The 21,229-nt window shown below is 46.5% G+C and overlaps 2 protein-coding genes across 6 annotated transcripts in view; one reads left to right on the top strand and one right to left on the bottom strand.

Moving 5' to 3' along the window:
• DYNC1I2 (dynein cytoplasmic 1 intermediate chain 2) overlaps window positions 1-9,495 on the top strand; it is a 57,194-nt gene extending 47,699 nt beyond the window's left edge. For all 5 annotated transcript variants that reach the window (XM_089519762.1, XM_089519760.1, XM_089519761.1 and 2 more), the window contains one exon: window positions 8,609-9,495. In XM_089519762.1, the coding sequence (XP_089375888.1) occupies window positions 8,609-8,722 (114 nt within the window). In that variant the 3' untranslated portion in view covers window positions 8,723-9,495. The remainder of the gene's footprint in view (window positions 1-8,608) is intronic.
• Window positions 9,496-11,098: 1,603 nt separating this feature from the next.
• The window catches only part of SLC25A12 (solute carrier family 25 member 12), an 81,349-nt gene continuing 71,218 nt past the window's right edge, over window positions 11,099-21,229 (bottom strand). Inside the window, exons 14-18 of the mRNA XM_089519758.1 lie at window positions 18,234-18,374; window positions 16,156-16,294; window positions 13,298-13,456; window positions 13,033-13,123; window positions 11,099-11,712 (exon numbers count right to left, since the gene is read on the bottom strand). Coding sequence (XP_089375884.1) covers window positions 11,523-11,712; window positions 13,033-13,123; window positions 13,298-13,456; window positions 16,156-16,294; window positions 18,234-18,374 — 720 coding nt within the window. The 3' untranslated portion in view covers window positions 11,099-11,522. The remainder of the gene's footprint in view (window positions 11,713-13,032; window positions 13,124-13,297; window positions 13,457-16,155; window positions 16,295-18,233; window positions 18,375-21,229) is intronic.

Below are 21,229 nucleotides of genomic sequence, written 5' to 3'. Positions count from 1 at the left end.
TAGTTTAGTTACAGTAAGTTTTCTATCAATTTGTTTGTTAATATTATTTATAGAAGCCAACTGTTGCTATTTTCCCCCATTCTTTATCCAAACATTCTAGAACTTTAGCCCACTCTTCTTCTACTTCGTCTAGTGTTTGATCTCTAAGTAATTGTGTCATTTTATCCATTTCTATTGCGTCATATATTTTATTCAACCAGTCTTTTTTACTTGGGATTTTTTTCCCTTTCCATTTTTGCGTCAAGGCCAATCTTGCCATTGAAATTAAGTAATACAGAATTTTCCTGTATTTTTTATCTACTTCCTCTTCCCACATATTCAATAAGAAAGTTTCAGGGAGAAATTTAATTTTAACTGGTACAGTCCGTCCTCACCTTACGCGGGGGATCCGTTCCGGATCCCTCTGCGTAAGGTGAATTCCGCCTATGCTCGAGCCCCATTGGAAACAATGGGGCTCCGGCGCGGCGGGGCGGGCGCGCGCGGGGCGCAACGGGCGCACGCGCCCATTCAATTGAATGGGACGCGCCGCCCCTTTCGCCCCACGCACGCCCCGCGGCTTGAGCGCGTATGCTCAAGGCCGCGTAAGGCGCGCCCGCGTATGGCGCGGGCATGCTGTAGAATCAAATTTATCGTCTCATATATTTTTTTCCAATAATTTTTGACTAATTTACACGTCCAGAGGCAATGATATAAAGTTCCAGGTTCCTTTTGGCATTTCCAACATAGATTGTTTGTTGATTTATAAATTTTTGATATCTTTTCTGGAGTCAAATACCAACGAAAGAAGGTTTTATAATAACTTTCTTTCAGATTTTGTGAAGCCGAATATTTTAACCTTTTTTTCCAAACCACTTCCCATCTATCTAAATTTAAAGGATAGCCAATATTTTTTGCCCATTGTATCATGTTTTCTTTTATTATTTCGTCTTCTTGCTGCCAACTTAACAATAACGTATAAAATTCTTTTATTCATTTTGGAAAACAGTTAATGTTATTTTAAAAAAGCAACAATACTTAAAAAAACAGCACACAATCCATTAAAATACCCTTCTGTGCAATCAGTCAATTCTAAACGCCTTTTTAAAGAAAAAGGGTATTTACCTGCCAGCCAAAGTAGAGCAGAGAGAAAGTGTGGAAGAAAATTCGAGTTAGAATTCCAACTTTATCATTAGTTGCTGTAACAAAATCTTGTTTGAATTCTGCTTTTTCCTCGGTGCATTAATCACCTGGGGGGAGTTCTACCTCAGTTAGATTTGGTATTTTAGAATGTAAACTTTGTTTGGCTTATCCGTTTGGCTAAGTCACTGATGTTGATGGCTATTACTGTTATTTTCACACCAGTCTTTCCTATGTCCAATTCTTCTCCCCAGAGTAGAGCACTACCTGGGAGTGCATGACTTTTAATGAACAACTTAGGACTTCTCTGCACATGCCAGAATAGTCTGTGGGCAGCCCGCAGTATCCTGGCCTTGGAGCTGCCCTGACCGCCCCATTACCTGGTCCTCTGGTCCTGCATGGGGGCAGCTGTCTGTGTACATGTCCTGCTGACCTACCTGGCACCAGAGGTCACTCACTTCTGAGATGAGAATGAGGTGTCAGCAAAGATCAAATGGTGACAGCAGTGGATGTGCCTGGTGGCTCAGTAGGACACATGCAGATAGTCACTTCCATTTAGGAACAGAGGCTTCAGATCTCCCCAGAAGATCTGGTGAGGCAATTTTTAAAAAAAAGTCTTAACAGTGTTACACCCTGGTTTTGGTGGTGACCATGCCAGATGTTATCAGGACTGCTCACACCAAAACTGGGATTTGGGCTGTCCATCATCTGAACAGGGTGCCACCAAGACAGGGGCGTGGGGGACTGGTCAGTGCAGATAAGGTCAGAATTTAACAGAAGCATTGGGAGATGAATCAAATTTGCAGGGGGGTCTTCCATTTGTATAGGCTCCCAAGAATGTTTTGTGACCTCCTAGAGCTTTTACACAACCAGCTTGTGCCTCAGCTGTCTATGCAAAAGTTCACAGAACAACACGCATACCCTCCTTGCAGCCACACCTTGGATATAAGGTATTGTGTTAATAGATTATTATTATTATTCTTTGTGGTCTCTGCGAATCATACAAATAGGTTTTACTGCGCCTGCGCAGTGCTGCTCGGAACCTACTGGAATCACTGGGCAAAGTTTACTTTGCAACATATAGAAACTTTTTGGCGGTAACTCCGCCCACCCGTTATAAGGCCCCTGCCTTCCCGCTCTTTTCCCCAGTTCCTTTTTTCCGCCGCGCTAGCTGCTTGAAGGAACTTCGCTTGCTCTACTAGCTCTTTGGAATCACTCTCTCTCGAACCTCGGACTGTCTTTTGACCATTCTTTGTCTCCCGCCCCTGGTAACTTGGGACTTTCGGACTGCTGACCTCGTTTTGGATTTTCCTCTGGCTTTGACGACTTCGGAATCATGCCCGCACCTTTCAAGAAGTGCGACGTTTGCGGGGGCAAGGTGCCCGTCCAAGACCCGCACTCCTCCTGCCTCCTGTGCTTGGGCAAGGACCACGATGCCAAGGCTTGCCTGCTCTGCAAGTCCCTCTCATCTCAAGCCCAGAAAAATTGTGAGTCCCAGCTGACCTCAGCGATTGCCCTGGGCAAGGTACAGGAGGGAGGTTCCCGCCCGGCATCAGTCCCGCCGACCACCCCGCCCACTTCATCTTCCAGGCCAGCGTGTCCAGTGTGACATCCGTCAGGGCCAGTGTGTCCAGCATGGTGTCTGTCCCGGCCGGGACAGTGGCTCCCACCACCTCCGATGTGGCCCGTGGCTCGAAACCGCCCAGTGCCACCAACGAACCCTCCAAGAGCCCCCAGAAAACCTCGGGGACTGAGGGTTCTGAGCCCAAGTCAAAATCCGAGAGAAAACCGTCCCTGGAGGGCTCGCATGCGAGGGAACGGACGGAAACGGAGGTCCGGCTCGCTTTGCCTTCGTCCTCCAAGGCATCTCGACACGCCTCCAAGCCGAGGGAGCCGGCTTCGCCTTCGGGAGCGACAAGAGCCCAGCCCCTTGAGAGGGCTAAGTCTCCAAGGCCTTCCTCATCAGGAGCCGCCATCCTCCTGGACCTCCCGGAGAATCCCTTCTTCCCTCCCAAGGACCCAGCCGAGACCCCGAGATCGGGAAAGAAGCGGCGTCGGAAGGAGGCCGAACGGGACCCAGCGCCTAAGAAGTCCAAGCGCCCAAAGGACCACGCCGGGACGGACTTGTCTTCCAAGGCGAAGGACAAGAAGCGCTCCCCTTCCAAGAAGGCCCGCGCTCCTGCGACTCCCTCCATCCCGGAACCCGCTCCCGAGGTACAGCCGGTCCCGGTTCTGGACACGCCGGTTCAGCCCACCGTGGACTTCGTTCGTGATGTGGAGGACACCGCCACCGGCTCCCCTCGTGCAGAGCTGCCTCCGCCCTTCCCCCACTCCGATGATGAGGACGATGGCGATGATGGCCATAGAGAGGAAGCCCCGGACTTGTTCTTCGACTCAGAGACGGGCCGTTATTTCATGTCCGTTCTGACGGATGTGGCCATCAGAGAGTTCACCAGACTCAATCCTCGTCCTACGGACTCTCAGGAGGGCACATCTGCTCAGTCGGTTCCGAGTGCCTCTGTTTTGGACAGGCCTCCCCCTTCGCCTGTGACGCTTCTTCAGTGCCTCGCCGTCGGTCGGAGACCTCGACATCCCGCATCCCGGTTCGTCCGAGGTCCCAGGTCAGAGTCCCGGACATACCTCTGACACGGTCTCCGAAGAGGAGCCCCTACCTCCATCGGACATCCCCTCCGAGGACGACGATCTCTCGGCGTCAGCTTCTCCTCAGAGGACGCACCACCCTGAGCCATCGTCTCCATCGGACGACGTGCGCACCTTCAGCGAGCACGTCGTAAAAATGGCCAGGGCCCTGGACATCGAGCTCTCTTTTCCCGAGGAGGAGGCCCGTGACCCAGTGGAGCGTCGGGTGCATGGACGGGTGCCCACACTGCCTTCCATCCCCCTGCTGCCGTCCCTGGAGATCATAGTCCGGAGGTCCTGGGACGCCCCGGCTTCCCTGACTGGCTCGTCCTGCAAGGTCGAGTCGCTTTACAGGGTCGCTCCGGCAAGCTGCGCTTGGTTGGCCGACCACCCCAAGCCGAACTAGGCCGTTGTGGAAGGGGCCCAGCACAGTTTCGTCCCGAAGCAGGCGACCTCCCCCGTCGACCGGGAGGCGAAGAAAATTGATGGCCTGGCCAAGAAGGCCTATTCGGCGGCAGCCCTCGCAGTGAAGGCCACCAATTATAACGCCTGCATGGGGGCCTACATCCAGACCTTGATGGAACGGATCTCCCCCCTCGTACCAAATGTCCCAGATGAGATCCAGAGGCAGCTGGTGGAAATCCGGGACGAAGCCCATTCCATCGGGAGTTGGCTCATCACTGCCTCCAGGAATGTGGCAGACTGTGCGGGAAGGGCCATGTCGGCGTCGATGGCGCTTCGGCGACACGCCTGGTTGAGGGCGTCTGACCTCAATCCCAGCGTCAAGGCGGCCATCGAAGACATGCCGCTCGACGGGACTGGGCTTTTCCATGCCGAAACCGACGACCGCCTGAACAGGAAGTTCAGGATGAAGCCGGCAGCGAAGAAGCATGGGATGTCCTCCGCATCCGTCTCGCCCTTCCGGAAGCGACAGCGCCCGTGGCAGCCACAAGGTCAGTCGCAGGCAACCTTCTCCCAGGATCGGCAGTCTCAGCAGCAGGGCTCCCAGAGACGCCGTTACCCCTCGCAGTCTTCCTCCTCCTCTGGCCGTCGTAACTTCCCGCCTCGGTACCGCAAGTCCCGCCGGCAGGACACCGACCAGGGGAAGAAGAGAGCCTGAAGGGACGCAGCGCGCTTCGTCTCCCCTTCGCCCCTCTTCTTTGTGGACATTCTAAAGCCCTTTGTTAACACCTGGGCATCAATAACATCGGACTCGTGGGTTCTCAACATTGTCCGTAGGGGATATGCCCTCGAGTTCCAAGAGCTCCCACCAACCGGAGCCTTCATGTCCACTGTCCCCTCGAACACCCTTCTCGACAAGTGCGCACCTTGCTGGAAAAGGGGGCAATCTCCCCTTTGCCGCCCGACCAATGCTCTAGGGCATTTTTCTCCAGGTACTTCACGGTACCGAAGGCTGATGGCGGCATCAGGCCCATCCTGGACTTGAGACAATTGAACTTGTTCCTTGAATACCGTCGCTTTCGAATGGTAACCTTGGCTTCCATTCTGCCTCTGCTCCACCAGGGCCTGCGGTTCGCAACCGTCGACCTGAAGGATGCCTACTTCCACATCGGATCCGGGAGTCCCACCGGAGATTCCTCGCCTTTGCCGTAGGCTCCACCGCGTACCACTACAACGTGCTCCCCTTCGGCCTTGCCACGGCACCGAGAGTTTTCACAAAGTGCATGGCACCGGTAGTGGCATACCTTCATCAAAAAGGCTTCATGGTCTTCCCGTACCTGGACGACTGGCTGTTTGCCGCCGAGTCCCAGCGAGAGCTGCAGGAAGCGGTCTCATTCGCCTTGCACCTCTTGGACTCCCTCGGACTGGTCATCAACCGGGAAAAGTCCCACTTCACACCGACCAGACAGGTCAAGTTCATCGGGGCCATCCTCGACTCCGAAAGATGCTCCGCCTTTCTCCCTCCAGACCGTTTCCAGGCGCTGACGACATCGCTCAGGCCTTGCATCTCCCACAGAAGGGTGAGGGCCAGAGACGTTCAAGTCGCCCTGGGCCACATGGCATCAACAACGTTTGTCACGCCTTGGTCAAGACTTCGCCTTCGACCTCTGCAATCCTGGTTCCTCTCGGTCTTCTCCCCGATGGAGGACCCTCCGTCCAAGTGGCTCACGGTACCAAGACCTGTAGCTGCTTCCCTGAGATGGTGGTTGGACTGCCGCAACGTGTGCCCCGGGATGCCCTTCCATCAGCCTCAGCCCCAACTGACTCTGACAACCGATGCTTCCCTGGAGGGATGGGGCGCCCACCTACTCGACCTGGTCATCAAGGACAAGTGGTCTGCCCAGGACAAGCTTCTCTACATCAACGCACTGGAGATGCTGGCAGTCGAAAAGGCACTGAGGGCATTCGAATCCACTGTCGTAGGCAAGGTGGTCCTCCTGAGGACGGACAACACCACTGTGATGTATTACATCAACAAACAAGGAGGCACCAGGTCCAGGACCCTGCTCGACCTTACTCTCCGCATCTGGGACTGGTGCATCCAGAGACAGGTGCTCCTCCAGGCGATTCATCTTCCCGGAGAGGACAACGAGTTAGCAGATCGCCTCAGCAGATCTCCGACGGTGTGCCACGAGTGGAGGCTCCATCCCGAGACGGTCACCGACCTCTTCGACCGGTGGGGAACTCCCCGGATCAACCTCTTCGCGACTGGATGGAACAGCCACTGTCCCCAGTTCTGCTCCAGGAAGCGAATGGACGGATCCCTCGGAGACGCGTTCGCCTTCCTTTGGACGGGAGAGCTCCTCTATGCCTTCCCTCCGTTCCCTCTCATCATCAGGGTGGTGTCCAAGATGACAACGGACCGTTCGCATGCGATCCTGATCACCCCGTGGTGGCCGAGACAGCCTTGGTTCGCATCCCTTCTCCACCTCTCCAAGAGATGCTTCCTCCGCCTTGATCCCCGCCCGGACCTGTTATCGATCCAGGACGGACGGATTCTCCATCCGGACATCGAGAGCCTACCGCTGGTGGCCTGGAGGATACAGCTCAAACCGCCCTGCCGGAGGCAGTGAGGACAGTGATCCTGGCGGCAAGGAAACCTTCCACCCAGTGGTCCTACGCCCTGAAATGGAAGAGGTTTAGCCTCTTTCTTGACCAGAAGGGTCTGTCCCCTGCTCAGGTATCCACTCCAGTGGTGCTGGAGTTTTTGATGGCGCTTTTGGATGAGGGGTTGTGTCTCGCATCCATCAAGTGCTATCTATCTGCTATTTGTGCTAAGTACCAATTCGGGGGGAGGGCTTCCTTTTTCAGGGATCCCTTGGTGAAGGGGTTCCTTAAGGGATGTGCCAACCTGCATCCTCCTGTGTCGGTACCGGCACCGGCTTGGAGCTTGGAGGCGGTACTGTCCGCGCTCCAATACAAGCCCTTTGAACCGATGGCCACAGCGGACTTGAGACTACTGACTTGGAAAACCGCTTTTCTGGTGGCCATCACCTCTGCCCGTCGTGTGGGCGAACTCTGTGCCTTGCGGAGGGACCAGCCCTTCCTGAGGTTTCACAGGGACAAGGTGGTCCTTCGGACAGACATTACTTTCTTGCCTAAGGTTGTGTCTGCTTTCCACATGTGCCAGGACATTGTGTTGCCTACGCTCGCATCCAACCTGACTTCGGATGCGGTGCGAAGCCTGCACTCTCTTGATGTCAGGAGAGCTCTGGCTTTTTACTTGGACAGAACTGCTGCCTCCAGTCACTCCGAAAGACTCTTCCAATGCTACTCAGAGCCGAAAAGAGGGTTGCCTGTGTCTGCGCAGAGGTTTTCCAAATGGGTGGCCGGTACCATCCATCTCTGCTATGAACTATTGGGCAAACCTCTCCCTGGCAGGGTTCGGTCCCATTCCACAAGGGCAATGTCAGCATCCTCCGCATTCCTGTCGGGGATTCCCCTGGAGGATATCTGCAAGGCTGCTGTCTGGTCCCAGCCTTTCACTTTTATTAAGCATTACAGGTTGGACACCAGAGCCATCCGAGACACAGCTTTCGGGAGGGCTGTGTTGGTTTCAGGGTTGCATTGATTGCAATTCTGATGTGTTTGGTCCTCAGCATTTATGTACATAATGCCATTGTTTTTGCATTCTGTTGAATGTGGGTTTGCACAATTTCAATGGGACTGGTCTTGCACGACCCTTTATTCCCTTCTCAGGTTTTGCAATGTTATTGCTATGTTTGGTTTGTGCATGAACAAAAGGGCTGACTCTTTTTATGGCTCAACGTGTTTATTATTGCAATAAATATACCTTTGGTTCACCATAGCTTTGGTCTCAGGACACACTCTCCGCCGCATACCTAAGCTTGTCAGTCTAAACCAATTTGTATGATTCGCAGAGACCATGAAGAAGAAGGACAGGTTGCTTACCTGTAACGGTATTTCTTCGAGTGGTCATCTGCGAATACATACAAATCCCACACGTCCATCCCCTCAGTGTCCTGCTCTTATTGGCTCTTTCCATCGCCTGCTTGGCGGAAAAATTGCGGAACTGGGGAAAAGAGCGGGAAGGCAGGGGCCTTATAACGGGTGGGCGGAGTTACCGCCAAAAAGTTTCTATATGTTGCAAAGTAAACTTTGCCCAGTGATTCCAGTAGGTTCCGAGCAGCACTGCGCAGGCGCAGTAAAACCCATTTGTATGTATTCGCAGATGACCACTTGAAGAAATACCGTTACAGGTAAGCAACCTGTCCTTCTTTATTTATATAGTGCTGTAGATTTGCACAGCGCTGTACATAAAAACAATAAATATAAAAGAGTAAGCCTGCCTATGGCATACAATCTAAGAAATCTAAGAATAAATGAAGTCAGTGTGTTTCATTAATGCTTCCCATCTGTTTTTCCACAGCAAATTGCTGTTCCACGAAGCGATGAATGGACACGGTTTGGTCGCACATTGGCAGAAATTAATGCAAACAGAGCTGATGCAGAAGAGGAAGCAGCAACGCGAATTCCTTCCTAAATTTTTCAGACATGGTCTAGCAGTACTTTGGGGAGTGGGATAAAGAGGGCTTGAGAGTAGTAGTATTAGTTGGCAACAGAACTTGAAGATGAAAATGTGGAGTAAACTGTGGATTTGGCAAATGTATGAAGATCACTGAGGCAGATCTTGTAAAGTTGGTTTTTAAAGCTAAATCACATTCTTAATGCGATCATTGTAATTTATTATTTACTCTGACTTGGTGAGGAGTATACTGAAACACTAACCACATTATATATTTAAAGTTACTTAGGTTGTCCAACTTTCAGCAGCATCTAACTGTTTCTGAACAATTAAGATATATGCATTTCTGAATATGAACCTTCCTCAATTAAATTGATAAGACTATGCTGTGAACATCTCAGGCGGGAATGGGGAGCTGATATGGAAATACTTAGATTTGTGCATGCATCTGTTCACAGTAACCTTTATCCTAATTATTATACAGTAGGCTCCAGACTATGGTGGTAGGTCATGTATATGAATACATACTCTGTAAAACATTTTTTAAGCAGTGGAAACTTTCTAAAGCACTTCAGATTTTTTGTTAAATCTGTTCAATATAGTACTAATCCTTTATAAATAAACAGTAACATGGCCTTTTCTCACAAATGTCTTTACAAATAGTACTTTTTTGAAAGGTGGCATTGTCAGTAGTTTATGGAAGAGAGAATTTGTGGGAAGATAATTCAACTGACACTTTCAGAATGCAGTTTTTATTTTGTGCGTATAATAAAATTTTGTGAAGCATGGGATTGACTTCTGAATGTTAGATTTCTGCAAAAATTATTACATTTACTTGATTTATCTCATAACTTGATTTATTTTAATATGAGGAAAAATATGCACAAAGCAGCCCTTTACCAAAAATCTGTGATAAAGGGGTAATCTCTCCAGATACCTTTACAGACTTTAATGGAGAAGAACATGTTGTTCTCATTGACATAGAAAATTTGCAATGCCATTTCTAGTCCTCAGGGTTCTGGTATAGAGCAATGTACTCTGATTTCTCACCACTATAGGTTATACATAAAAGCATTCCAAATTTATGCTCCATAGCCATTAAATCTTACAATTATTGTATTTCTTGAGCTATCCAATAAGAGGATGGTGAAACAATAGCATAGTTTCTCCCTCATGCATAAATTGATAAAACCACATGCTTTTCAGTGCTTGGTGTGTAGATTCAATTCCTTGGTCTCCAAGTACAGCTAGGAAAGAACTCTGCCGGAAATCCTGCATAGGTATTGCAGTGCATGTTCTGGGAGGGCGTTTTAAAGGGTCCTCCACCCACAGGTGCCCAGGTAGTCACCTCTGCTGGCAATGCATATTGATTAGCTATCTGCAGTCTCGTGTCTTCCAGATGTTTTGGGTCAGAAATTGTATCTACCAGCATGACCATTGGTGAAGAATGGCTCCATGACTATGGCAAATAATGATGCCAAAATGGAACAGTTATTTATTGTCCATTCTGCTCTGCTTCTCTTTGGCTCCCCACCCTTTTGGCCATATTGTTTAAAGTCAATTTACTACTGTTTAGCTTCTTTGATAGTGCACATTTCTGCATAGTTCAACCAGTGCCTGTTCCTTTTGTGTTGTAACACCCAAAAAAAGCTAATGAGAGTGTAGTGAGATCCTTCATATCTCAGTTGCCTATTTTGCAACCAAGAGGCACTCTTATAATAGCAGTAATTGTTCCATAGCAGTAATGTTAAGCTTCCCGATAGTGGTCTTGTATAAACAGAGGCTTAATTTGGATACACATACAGTATTAAATAAGAGATACCAAATATTTCCCACTGTCTTTTCCCCTCTTTGGTGCCCAACTGAAGACTTCAGAGGTGATTAATAATATTACCCATTACATGTGCATCATCCTGAACTTGGTACCCATAGATTCTTTTCGTACAGATATGATAGATTTGCTGATGTAGGCAGGGAAAGTGTGTAAGATTTGTGCTTACTTTAGTTTAAGCATAGCTAGGTATGTTCAAAACAGGGCAATCTTGCCAGTCTATCCCAGGTTTCATGGTAAGGAGCCCTGGTGGCCCAGTGGTTAAATGCCAGTACTACAGCCACAAGATTGTAAGTTCAAACCTGCAGGGCTCCAAGGTCCATTCATTTGATTCTATGATTCTATGATCCTTTACTTGCCCATTTCAAAACATGGTTAAAGTGCCTCATTTGAAAGAAACCTGTGTTCTTTGTTAGCACACATACAGCAGAATGCTAACATGGAAGACGTAAACTTTCCCTCTCAGAGCTGGCTGCTGTCCTTCACCTAGATGGAGAAGAGAGGCCCAGCTTATTTAAAACATTGCTTCACAGCGAGTGAAAAAGGGGGAAAGACAGCTAGAGTATATTGGTTTTAAATAAATTTATTGTTACATGATTTTTAATAAAACACTTTCAAAACGTTCTGTACATTTCAAACTATATAGAACTGCAATCCCTGTTTCTACAAATGTAGTTGCATTTCAATGCCATGATGATGTCTCTGTACAAAGATGTACAATATGTACAGTAACATGGAGTGCAAGCTGTGCAAAGCCAAATCTTGGTTACTAATTCATGCCTCTGGGATGGGAGAAAAGGTCTATGCAGAGAGCATAAAGCGTGAATCAGTCTCCTGTGTGCAAATGATTACCTGTGTTTTGTATAGAAAGGAGTGATTCAGTATCAACTCTCCATTCAGCTAGAGCCTCATGCAGCTGATTGGAGAAGCAGAATTCTATCTGTCCATTGCACCATTTTTATCTGGCTTGGAAGATCAGCTCAGGATTCAAGCTGTTGCTTTGGGTTGTGCTGAAGCGACACTTGCTGGTCGAAACTTTGGCAGAGCAAGGCCAAACTTGTTCTCTATCCCAGCAAAAGTAGCTGTTGCTAGTCGATAGCCACCAATGTGGTCAGGATTAACAGGAGGAAGGTCTGAGATTCGAGTCTTGGGTGTAGGTTCTGAACCAGAGGGTTTGCTATTAGGAGGCAAAATGGACAGAAATCAAATATTGTCAGCATTGGTGGATAACAGCCATATATCTAATCCTGCCTGGCACTGTTAAGCAATTCCTGCAAGGATCTCTGCCCATGCATACAGCTGCTAGCGCAGATGCTTATGACCCTCAGCTTCAGGAGTGCTTATCAAATATTGTGAGTGGAATGAAAGTCACCCTGCCTGCTAGCCAGCCATTAATGACCATGGCTGAAACCCTGTTGGGGATTTATGAATGCATAACCACCATAGTTATTTGAATCCCACCCCAATCCCCCCAGTCTTCACTTACTGGGAAGCAGCCATAGTGATCAATGGGGGCCTGTTCCTCTGTCAGTTGGGAAGCAGCTGACTGGTGGTCCCAGTCTTTCCCATGAGCAATCTCCAGTACAACAGGCAAAAGCAAGGCTCCTGTTGCAATTTCCCCTTATGCTGGAGATTGCTTGCATGAGAGCGAGTGGAATATCGACCCCATTGATCACAGTGGCTGCTTTCTGGCAAGTGAAGATTGGGTGATTTTTCACGGTTCCTACTTAGCCCCTAAATTATTTGTAACATGCATGTTAAATTACATGGAATATTGCTTTAAGAAGTGAGATTTAAATGTAATTACTGCATGTGATACTGATGCACTAGATGCTTTCATGAGCTTTTAAAATCCCAAAGGCCAGGTCAAGACCATGCCTGCCACAAACAGAAGGGTTCCTTTGGCTTTTATCCAGTGGAGCATTTCTACTAATGATACAACATAAAAGAGATTTAATTGGATCACCCCATTCTCTGCACCCCCCTAGATCTTCTGAAAATCTGGTCTGGAGGACAAGGGAAACCAAGTGCAACCAGAGCTCTATTCAATACAATTCAACTTCAGGAGCACTGAAGGAATTGGCCAAAATCACCTCTTTTTGCTCCCAATAGGAGCACTCAGGGAGTGCTTCTGCTGGCGGCAGCAACCTATGGACCCAGCCAGTTGTATTTGCGGGACTGTTTTCTTGCCAATGAACATAGGCCTTTGGAGGTTGTTGCTTAAACGCTGGGGGAAAAATTAAGGCAGATCTCCCAGTCATTTTTTTAAATTGTTGTTCCAACTATTCCCCAATGAAGTCTTTCTATGCCAGCAAATGAGTACTGCAGTATAGAGCAACAAGCTATATGAAATGTAAAGAGTATAAGAATATTGCAGTGCTCCAATGCTTTCTGTAATTAGTTTCACAAACTCATGCAAATAGAGCAAGCACTTTCATCAGTGAGAAAGTTAATGCTTGGGTCCTATCTTAACAAAGATAATCACAATTGTACTTACATGCCTCCAAAATCAACATAAAGCCAACGCTGCAGAAGTTCATAGGTCACTAGAGTAACACCAAACTGGGGTGACGATCTGAACACCCGTGCTGTTGGAAGAAAATAAGCACAGTATTTATGGTGCAATAGTTAAATAGTTGCTAAAGTTGACTCAAATGGAACCAGCTGCAAAGCTTGGCCTACTACACTTATATTGTTTGATAATACTAATTAAAAGGGTAACCCCTTCCAGACATGCACAACATTTGAAATCCTTTTCTCACCTCCAGCTCCCTTCCAGAGAGCATACGGCCCTTCTTCTCTAAGTATCTTTCCAAAGCAGTCAATAACTCCATTGTATGTTGTTTGACCAGCACGGGCAGCCACTTGCAGTCTTGTCTTGATGACATCAGCAGGGGTCACCAAGGAAGCAGCAGGCACGCCTTTCAGGAGAAATGAGAGTATAGTAGAAATGAGGCACCAGAGAGAGGCAGAAACAGTGGCAACTCCTAAGAATACATTTGTAAATGTATATGTTTGCTCAGGGATGTAGCCAGGATTTTAGGAAAGGGGGGGGGGGGGGTCCAGACTAAGTGCCACTATTATAATGGGGCTTGGGTGCGGCGGCGCAGCAGCACACACCGTTCATTTTTCTAATGGAAGGGGGGTCCGGACCCCAAGGACCCCCCCCCCTTGGCTACGTCCCTGGTTTGCTGATAAAAGCTAAAGCTGTGCCCTTCAAAGGCCAGCAACATCACTGGTCTTCTTGTCTTATGTTACAATACATTTCCCCACACAGTTATGTACAGGTGAGACCTTTGGCAAAAGGTGCTTATGGCTGAAATTTATGGGAATGGTGTGGCCTTCCAGAGGTTGCTAAAAAACCAGCAGCTACAACATGGCCAACAGTGATGAAGGTTGGGAATGGCTGGTCAGTATCTGGAAGCCCACACAATTCCTATCCTAGCTTAAATCCAATTGTTTGTCCCAGCTAGAGTAGAACCATGCAATCAACTGCTGAATGCTTAAGTATTTCATTTACCTATGTAAATCACACTGATTCCATGAGTCTACTCTAGCTGAGGACAAACAAACTGAATTTAGTGCTCTTAATTAAAACTTTTCTTCTTGAACATAACACACACATGGTAAACACAGAAAAACACAGGAGATGGGAAAATATAGGAAGGTTACCAAGAGAAGATAATGAAGATGACATATGGAACCCATATGTTTCTAACATTCTGTATTTGAAACACAGAATGTTGCTTCATCTGGAAATGCCCTAGGTGCATAATGCCTTGTATATGTACATGGTTTAAAAGATATATTCTGGAACACAGAATATTACAGACAAGATCCTGCATCTGGAGTGCAGCTGTCCCCAAACACTGTCATTGCCAGGACCAGGGGTGGGGAGGACTGGGGACAGATTAGCAGGGATGCATCCATCTCTTTCCCAATAGCTGAACGTGTTGCGACAGGCATGTGCGCACACCTTCCCTGCAGATGACTTTCACAGCATATCCCACAACAGGAAAAGAGCCGGACACATTGAAGTTCATCCCTTCCTCCCCAGAAATACAGAAATGGCTGTCTTTGGCGGGGGGTGGGGGTGGAAGTGCACTGCTTACAAGGCAGATCTTGGGGAGACTTTTGGTAAATACATGGTCAAAAGAAAATTCTGACCTGTGCAATAACTATAAAATTGAATTGCAATGTAATGAATCAGATTTATGACACCATGACTCATAAAGAAGATGCCAGCCTACTTTATTATTCTACAGACTCAGAAAACCTGGTACTCAAAAGCATGAGACCAGGGTTTTTTTCCTGATCCATCTATTTAATTTATTCATGTGCCTAGAACAATGCTCCAGTCCGACAGAAATAAGCAGCAATTACCACAGAGAAATGCCAAATCTTTCTTTCAGAGAATCTATTCTTTATTTAGTATTGTTTGTGTTGCACGCCAGAAGGAACAGGCTGCTAAATGACCACTGTATACAACCTAGCACATATGTATAAACTGGAGGATAAAACAATGCCCCTGGCAAAGTGTGCCTTCAAGTATTGTCACACCTCCAGAAATCAGAATAGCTAAATTGCCCTTATAAAGTTTACAGTATTGGTAGTGCTTCTAGTGCCTGATAACATTGCCTCAAAGTAAAATAAATAAGAGGCAACAGAAGAGACGAAGAGAAGTTTCAAATAGAAGCTGAGACAAATTTGGGGAGCTTTGGCCTTCTAGATGTTTTGAACTGCAACAGAGGTGGGAATTGCAGCAGATGGTGGGACTGAATGGTTCCTTTCTGTTATGAAAGAAGTGCTGTATAGACCTAAGCAATGTGATGGCCTAAAATGCATCTTGTAGGGGCTTGGGGTGCTACTAGATATTTGGGGCAAAAACTTTTTGAGAGAGACTCTTGGAGGCAGAAAAGCTGCTTTGGGGCTGAACTTAGTCCACATATAATTCTCCTAATCCCTTGCCAATGGCCACACTGCCTGGGGCTCCTGAGAACTGAAATCCAAAATACATGGATCGCCTGCTCTGAGTGACCCAATCCAGACCACAGTTCCATGAGATAGGACAGGTTTGATTTGATTTTGGTTTCTAAAGAAGTGCTTTAATGGCTTTCTCTTCCCAGAAGTTCTAACAGCAATGAATATGTTTCCTACAGTAACTGTTTTCATTTTAATCTCCTAAAAAGGCTTACTACATATACAGTGTAAGATTAAAGAGTTCACCCCCCCCACACACACACACACCCATAGGAAAATACAGGGCAGACAATGTTCACACTCCCCAGTATATTTCCCTGAAATTTAAACACTGGCATTTGATGCAAGGAGTTCTGCAACCCCACTACTGAGACCAACAGACTACATTCAACTACAAGTTGCTGAGCTGCATTAAGCTGTTTATCCACATTATGCAAATGTAATTAGCTCTCATCAAAATTATACCACCTCCCACCAAGGATAAAAGTGATCAAATTTAGATTAACTTAGATACAATAGTATATTCACTTCCTATACTGTATGTAGCTCTGATGAATATCAACTACTGTCAGAAATGGGAGACGGGGTGGGGGAGGAAAAGGGGTGGGAGGAAGTCCCTTGCAAGTTACACTAAACTTACCTGCAATAGCACCAGCTGTAAGGAGATTCAATCCTCCCACATGGCCATTTTCATCTGCAAGCATCAGTTTGCAGTGAGCATACACAGGAAAATAGATGGCCGAAAAGGGAATGTCTCGGAGGAAACAAGCTTTGGCACCCTGTCATAGGAGAAAGAAAAAGGAAGGGCATGCCAATCTCCATACAAAGGTTAAAGGCAGAATACCTCCTCACACTGGGCTCTTGACAGGAAACATGGGGACCTTCTGGATGCAGAGGAAGGGGTGATCTAAATATCTCTCCAGGTGTTTCCCCCAGTGACTGTACAGGTTCGTTTTGACTGGGGGGAAAAGCAGCAAACAGAACAAGTAGAAGTGCTGGGCCTCCTGTACAAGTGGCATGGATAGAAAATGGATAGTACCAGTTGAAAAAAGAACAGCAGCTACGAGATCCCAGAGCAAGAAAAGATCTTGTGCTCTTTGCATGAACGAGGCAATGAGCAGCAATAGCAAACAGAAACACCTGGCTGCAAAGGCAAGTGGAGAAGCCCCACGGAGGTTGTAGGTGCCACACCAGAAGTGATGGGCAAAGTGTTTATGGGAAGAATGTGGGAGTCATTATGTAAAACAGATGGAGGCCTAAAAGGTTCTCTACCCCCCATCAGACACACATATTGTACTCAAACAGGAGATAGAAAAATAACAGTTCCAGCTCAAGACCAAAATGCTCTGTAACATGCAGTTGAAGATGGACTCCCTCCAGTACCTTTCTGGGTTCCATTCCAGTCTATTACATGCTTTGAATGGGAGATTCTGCCCGAGACAGGATCCCATGATCCCTCCCCTTATTATTTATACACGGCAACTGCTCTATCCTCTCCCCTTAGAGAAGAGGCAAATCCATGGGCACAGCTTGTAGAGGATGATCTAAGAAACAGACGATACAGACTTTGTTCCGACACCCCTTTGGGGATATACCTAAGTCTCTGCAGTCAAAAGATTCATATTCTGCTCCTTTCAAAATCATTCAATTCCAATGGGCCCAGGCTGCATTTTAAGGGATCTAGACAAAACTTCTTTAAGATGTGTGTGGGTTTACTGGGGGGGGGGGGGCACAACACTTCTCTGCAAGAAGTAGTTGCAGTGAAAGTGTGCTCTGTCTGTGGGTACACACATTCCTTTAGGAAAAAGATATTGCTGTGTGGTTCTTAATCTATTAATGTCTAAATGAAAGATGCCATTCTATAGGTAGATCTACCCAGGTGTCATCACAAGGCTATCACAACACAGGACAATACAATGCTGCTTCGCAAAAGCACAGTTGCTTCTATCTGCTGAATTCACATATTAGCTTCTTGCACAGAGTGTTGGAAGAAGAAACACTCTTCCGACTTTAAGAAAACTAATAGCTTCTGCTCCATTACCTCTGATTTGTAATGATGGAAGTAAGCAGACCTGCAGGGAAAGAATCTGTTGACTGGCATTCTGCTGAAGAACAGTACAGTATAGGTCTGGCTGATTTTTTTAAAAAACAACAACAGAATTCATTATTGACAAATCCCATCACTTAACTTCTTAAAGATCTGAATCCTGCTAAACTCTACCACTGTTTCACTGTCGTCATATTATTAAGACAAAGAGAGCAGCCTGCTGGGAATGTAACAATAGAGATATCGGAGACACAAAATAAATGTTAAGACAATTTGAGCCTCCAAAACAAGCACAAAAAGGAAGCAAAGGAAACTTTTTCACTCCCTGCTACTACCCCCTCCATCCCTGCTGACCACCTTTCGAACTGAAACAATCCGTGCCAGAAGCCAGCAGGTCTGCAGTACTGGACTCCCCGTGGCTCAGAATAAAAGCCCGTGGAAGGCACGGGGGAGTGTTTTGTACATCACACTGCCACTAATATAAACGTGGTTGTCTCTCCATTTTCAGCAGTGGGGCTGCCCTGCAGGAAAAGATTGTTTTCAGATTTGAAAAGATTCCCTCCTTCCTCTCCTCACATACATCAACCTTTTTGTTTTGTTTCAACAGTTTCGCTGGTAAATTTAGCACAAAAATGATTTTGAGTGGACTGCTAAAAAAAGAGCAAATGTACCTTATAAAGACCGAAAATCCCCAAGTCTTTTAACACAGTCAGGGCGCTAACTCTGGGCCCTGTGGTGATCTCTCCAGCCACCTGCAAACGAATTTTGACAATCTCCAGGGGGTTTGTGAAGATAACTTGGGAACCTCCTGCCTGGAAGACCACAAAAAAGATATCATGACATTATTATTTCCCCATGAAAACAGTATATTGCAATCAACACACTGACAACCTTTTAAACGCAATGAACTCTTACCACCACCACCATCATGCTTTTTCCCCAAAACTGAGATTCAGAGCAGCTTATAGTTTAAAAGAATAGTACAATCAAAACATATTTAAAATGAGCATTAAAACAGAATTAAACCATTACAATATTAAAACAGGTCACTCGTTAAAAGAATAATTAAAAAAATATAAAACTGCTTTAAAACAGTGCACTATAAAACAGTACAACATCCCACCACATTTAAAGACTTCCTGTTTTTATTAAGTATGAGCCACAGCTTGCTAGAGTAGATCATGTTCTATAGATTAGAATTGTACCCACAGTAGACATTAAAAGAAGGGGTATTACATGAACAAGCACACATCTTAGCTGTTCTTGAGTCTTGGGTCTATTTTGTCAGTCCTTAACCTGGTTGGTGCTGTCAGAGTTTGGAAAAATTACTAATTTTTTTTACTACAACTCCCAGAGTAAGGGAGAATTCTGGGAGTTGTAGTCCAAAAAGCAAATTCCCAAGCTCTGGTTTCACTATCCACAGGCAGCATTTTCCCTTGTACAAAATCCAGCAGTGAAACAAGTTTAAGTCAAAAGTTTGTAAAATCATGGCCAGTTATTTTTTAAAAAGTTATTAAAACAATGTGAAACTGTAATAGTATGGAATACTTAGGGAGGTTTTCAAAATTTTCAATGAGGCTGTTCAGAGAAGTGGAAGGCTTTCATGGCCTGTATCCATAGTTTTTTGTGGGTTTTTAGGGCTATATGGCCATGTTCTAGAAGAGTTTATTCCTGACGTTTCACCAGCATCTGTGACTGGCATCTTCATCTTTTCCTGAAGATACCAGACACAGATGCTGGTGAAACGTCACGAATAAACTCTTCTAGAACATGGCCACATAGCCCAAAAAACCCACCAAAACCTACAAAAGCTGTTCAGAGAGTTTGTAAGCATAAAAATAGCAGGCTAGGCATAATGGCACCAATACAGCTTCACATTGGTGCTGTGCCCACAGCCTAACACAGTAACGCACATCATTCACTGGGAAGAAAAATCAGAAACATGCAATTAGCTGCTGCTACCTATACACTGACAGGCAGGGAGACCGATCAGTATGCAAAGCTACTAGTGACCATGGAACAGTATTGCGGGAGGGAAGTCACAGAGGGCACTATGCAAGTGCTCAGTTGCTGAGTGGATGATGGCCCTAGTGTTAATGCAGGCAGCGGATGCCATCAGGGCATCCCTCCACCCAGCAAGCAGGGTCCATTCATGATGCCAGCCATGGCACATGCACACCTCCACCTTCAGCTCAAAGTTCCCTCTCTCACTATGCCCTGGTGCCCAGCACGGTCTCCTAGAAAACTGTCACTCTAGCCAGTGTTCTGACTACCCACGAAGAGACAGGCTGTTGGGCAAAGATGTTTTTAATTTTGTAGAACATCAGCATCTCAGCAGGCACAATCTTCCCCAAAGGTGAGAAAAAAGAATTTCTGCAGCCATCCAAGCTCACAGCCATTTCCATGTCATATCTGTAACTAAACCTGGGTAAATAAGCAGCAGAAAGCTGTGTCCTGGCTGTGCTTTAGACCATAAGTTTGCCATTGCAGATCCAGTGTAAATCTACTTACCTTTAGACTCAGTACCCCCACTCAATGCTGACAAGGCCCAAGCTTGGAAAAAATACTTTTTGGGAGGAGAGTTCCCAGACTCCTGCCTGTCCAGTTGTTTTCCCCAAGGCGATATTGGCTGGGGGCAGGGACGTAGCCAAGGGGGGGGGGGTTCTTGGGGTCCAGACCCCCCCCATTAGAAAAATGAATGGTGTGTGCTGCTGCACCGCCACACTCAAGCCACATTATAATGGTGGCACTTAGTCTGGACCCTCCCCTTCCTAAAATCCTAGCTACGTCCCTGCTGGGGGTGATGGGAGTTGTGACCCAAAACAAATGGCCAGAGTGGGCTGAGGGAAGTTGATTGAGGCAGGCCACTTTTTACCTGAACCTCTTAACATTAAGATACTGTGCAACATGCAACCATAACAACTGCTGGAAGTAGCAGAAAGTGATGAAGGTTATGCTGCAACACTGTTATCAGTGTTCAAACCTTCCACTTGATAGTAAAAGGTGAGTTGAATAAAAATGGGCTCTTCTTACTTTAAATAATTGGCAAAGGCTCTCAGGCTTTCATACCAGTGCTTTTTACCGTTTTAAATGGAAATTCATTGTTTAAGAGTGAATAATAGGTGCACCCCCATTACTAAATCTGTTACAGTTAAAAAAGAAAAGGGTGGGAAATGGGTGGAGAGAGTGAAAAAGACAGAAACAAACAGGCATTCCCCAATTTTCCAGCCTGGGTATGACACAAATTTAACAGCTGTCAAGTTGTTTTATATTTCATTAGCAGAGCAGAAGCACTCTTTCACAGGATGTTGCTGCATGAGCTCCTCTCTCCAAGTTGAGCATTTTAACCTAAGACATTCACAATGCTGCATTTCAAATTTCACAGGGAGATTTAACGTGACAGTTTTGTTCCAGAAGCCTGTAAACGTACTGGGAAGTGACATGTTTAGACTTTCCCTTGGTATGCTACAGGGTACAACCCTTCACGTCTGGCAGAGTGCACAGGGGTCACTGAGAAACAGATTGCTGGACTTTGCCGTCTGCTTTAATAAAGCATTTGTCTGCTGTTACCAGAAATTAAACCTGTTTGCAAATTTACAATGTGTGGTGTTACACCTGACCAGAATTAGTTAACCCTTTTTCATATCAGTTGAAATTATTATCAGCC

The sequence above is a fragment of the Sceloporus occidentalis genome, unplaced genomic scaffold (genome assembly GCF_023333645.1).
Source record: "Sceloporus occidentalis isolate IW3139 unplaced genomic scaffold, rSceOcc1.0.p SCAF_4, whole genome shotgun sequence".
Taxonomy (NCBI): Eukaryota; Metazoa; Chordata; class Lepidosauria; order Squamata; family Phrynosomatidae; genus Sceloporus; species Sceloporus occidentalis.
The sequence above is the reverse complement of the archived record's forward strand: the minus strand, read 5'-3'. Positions and strand labels throughout refer to the sequence as shown.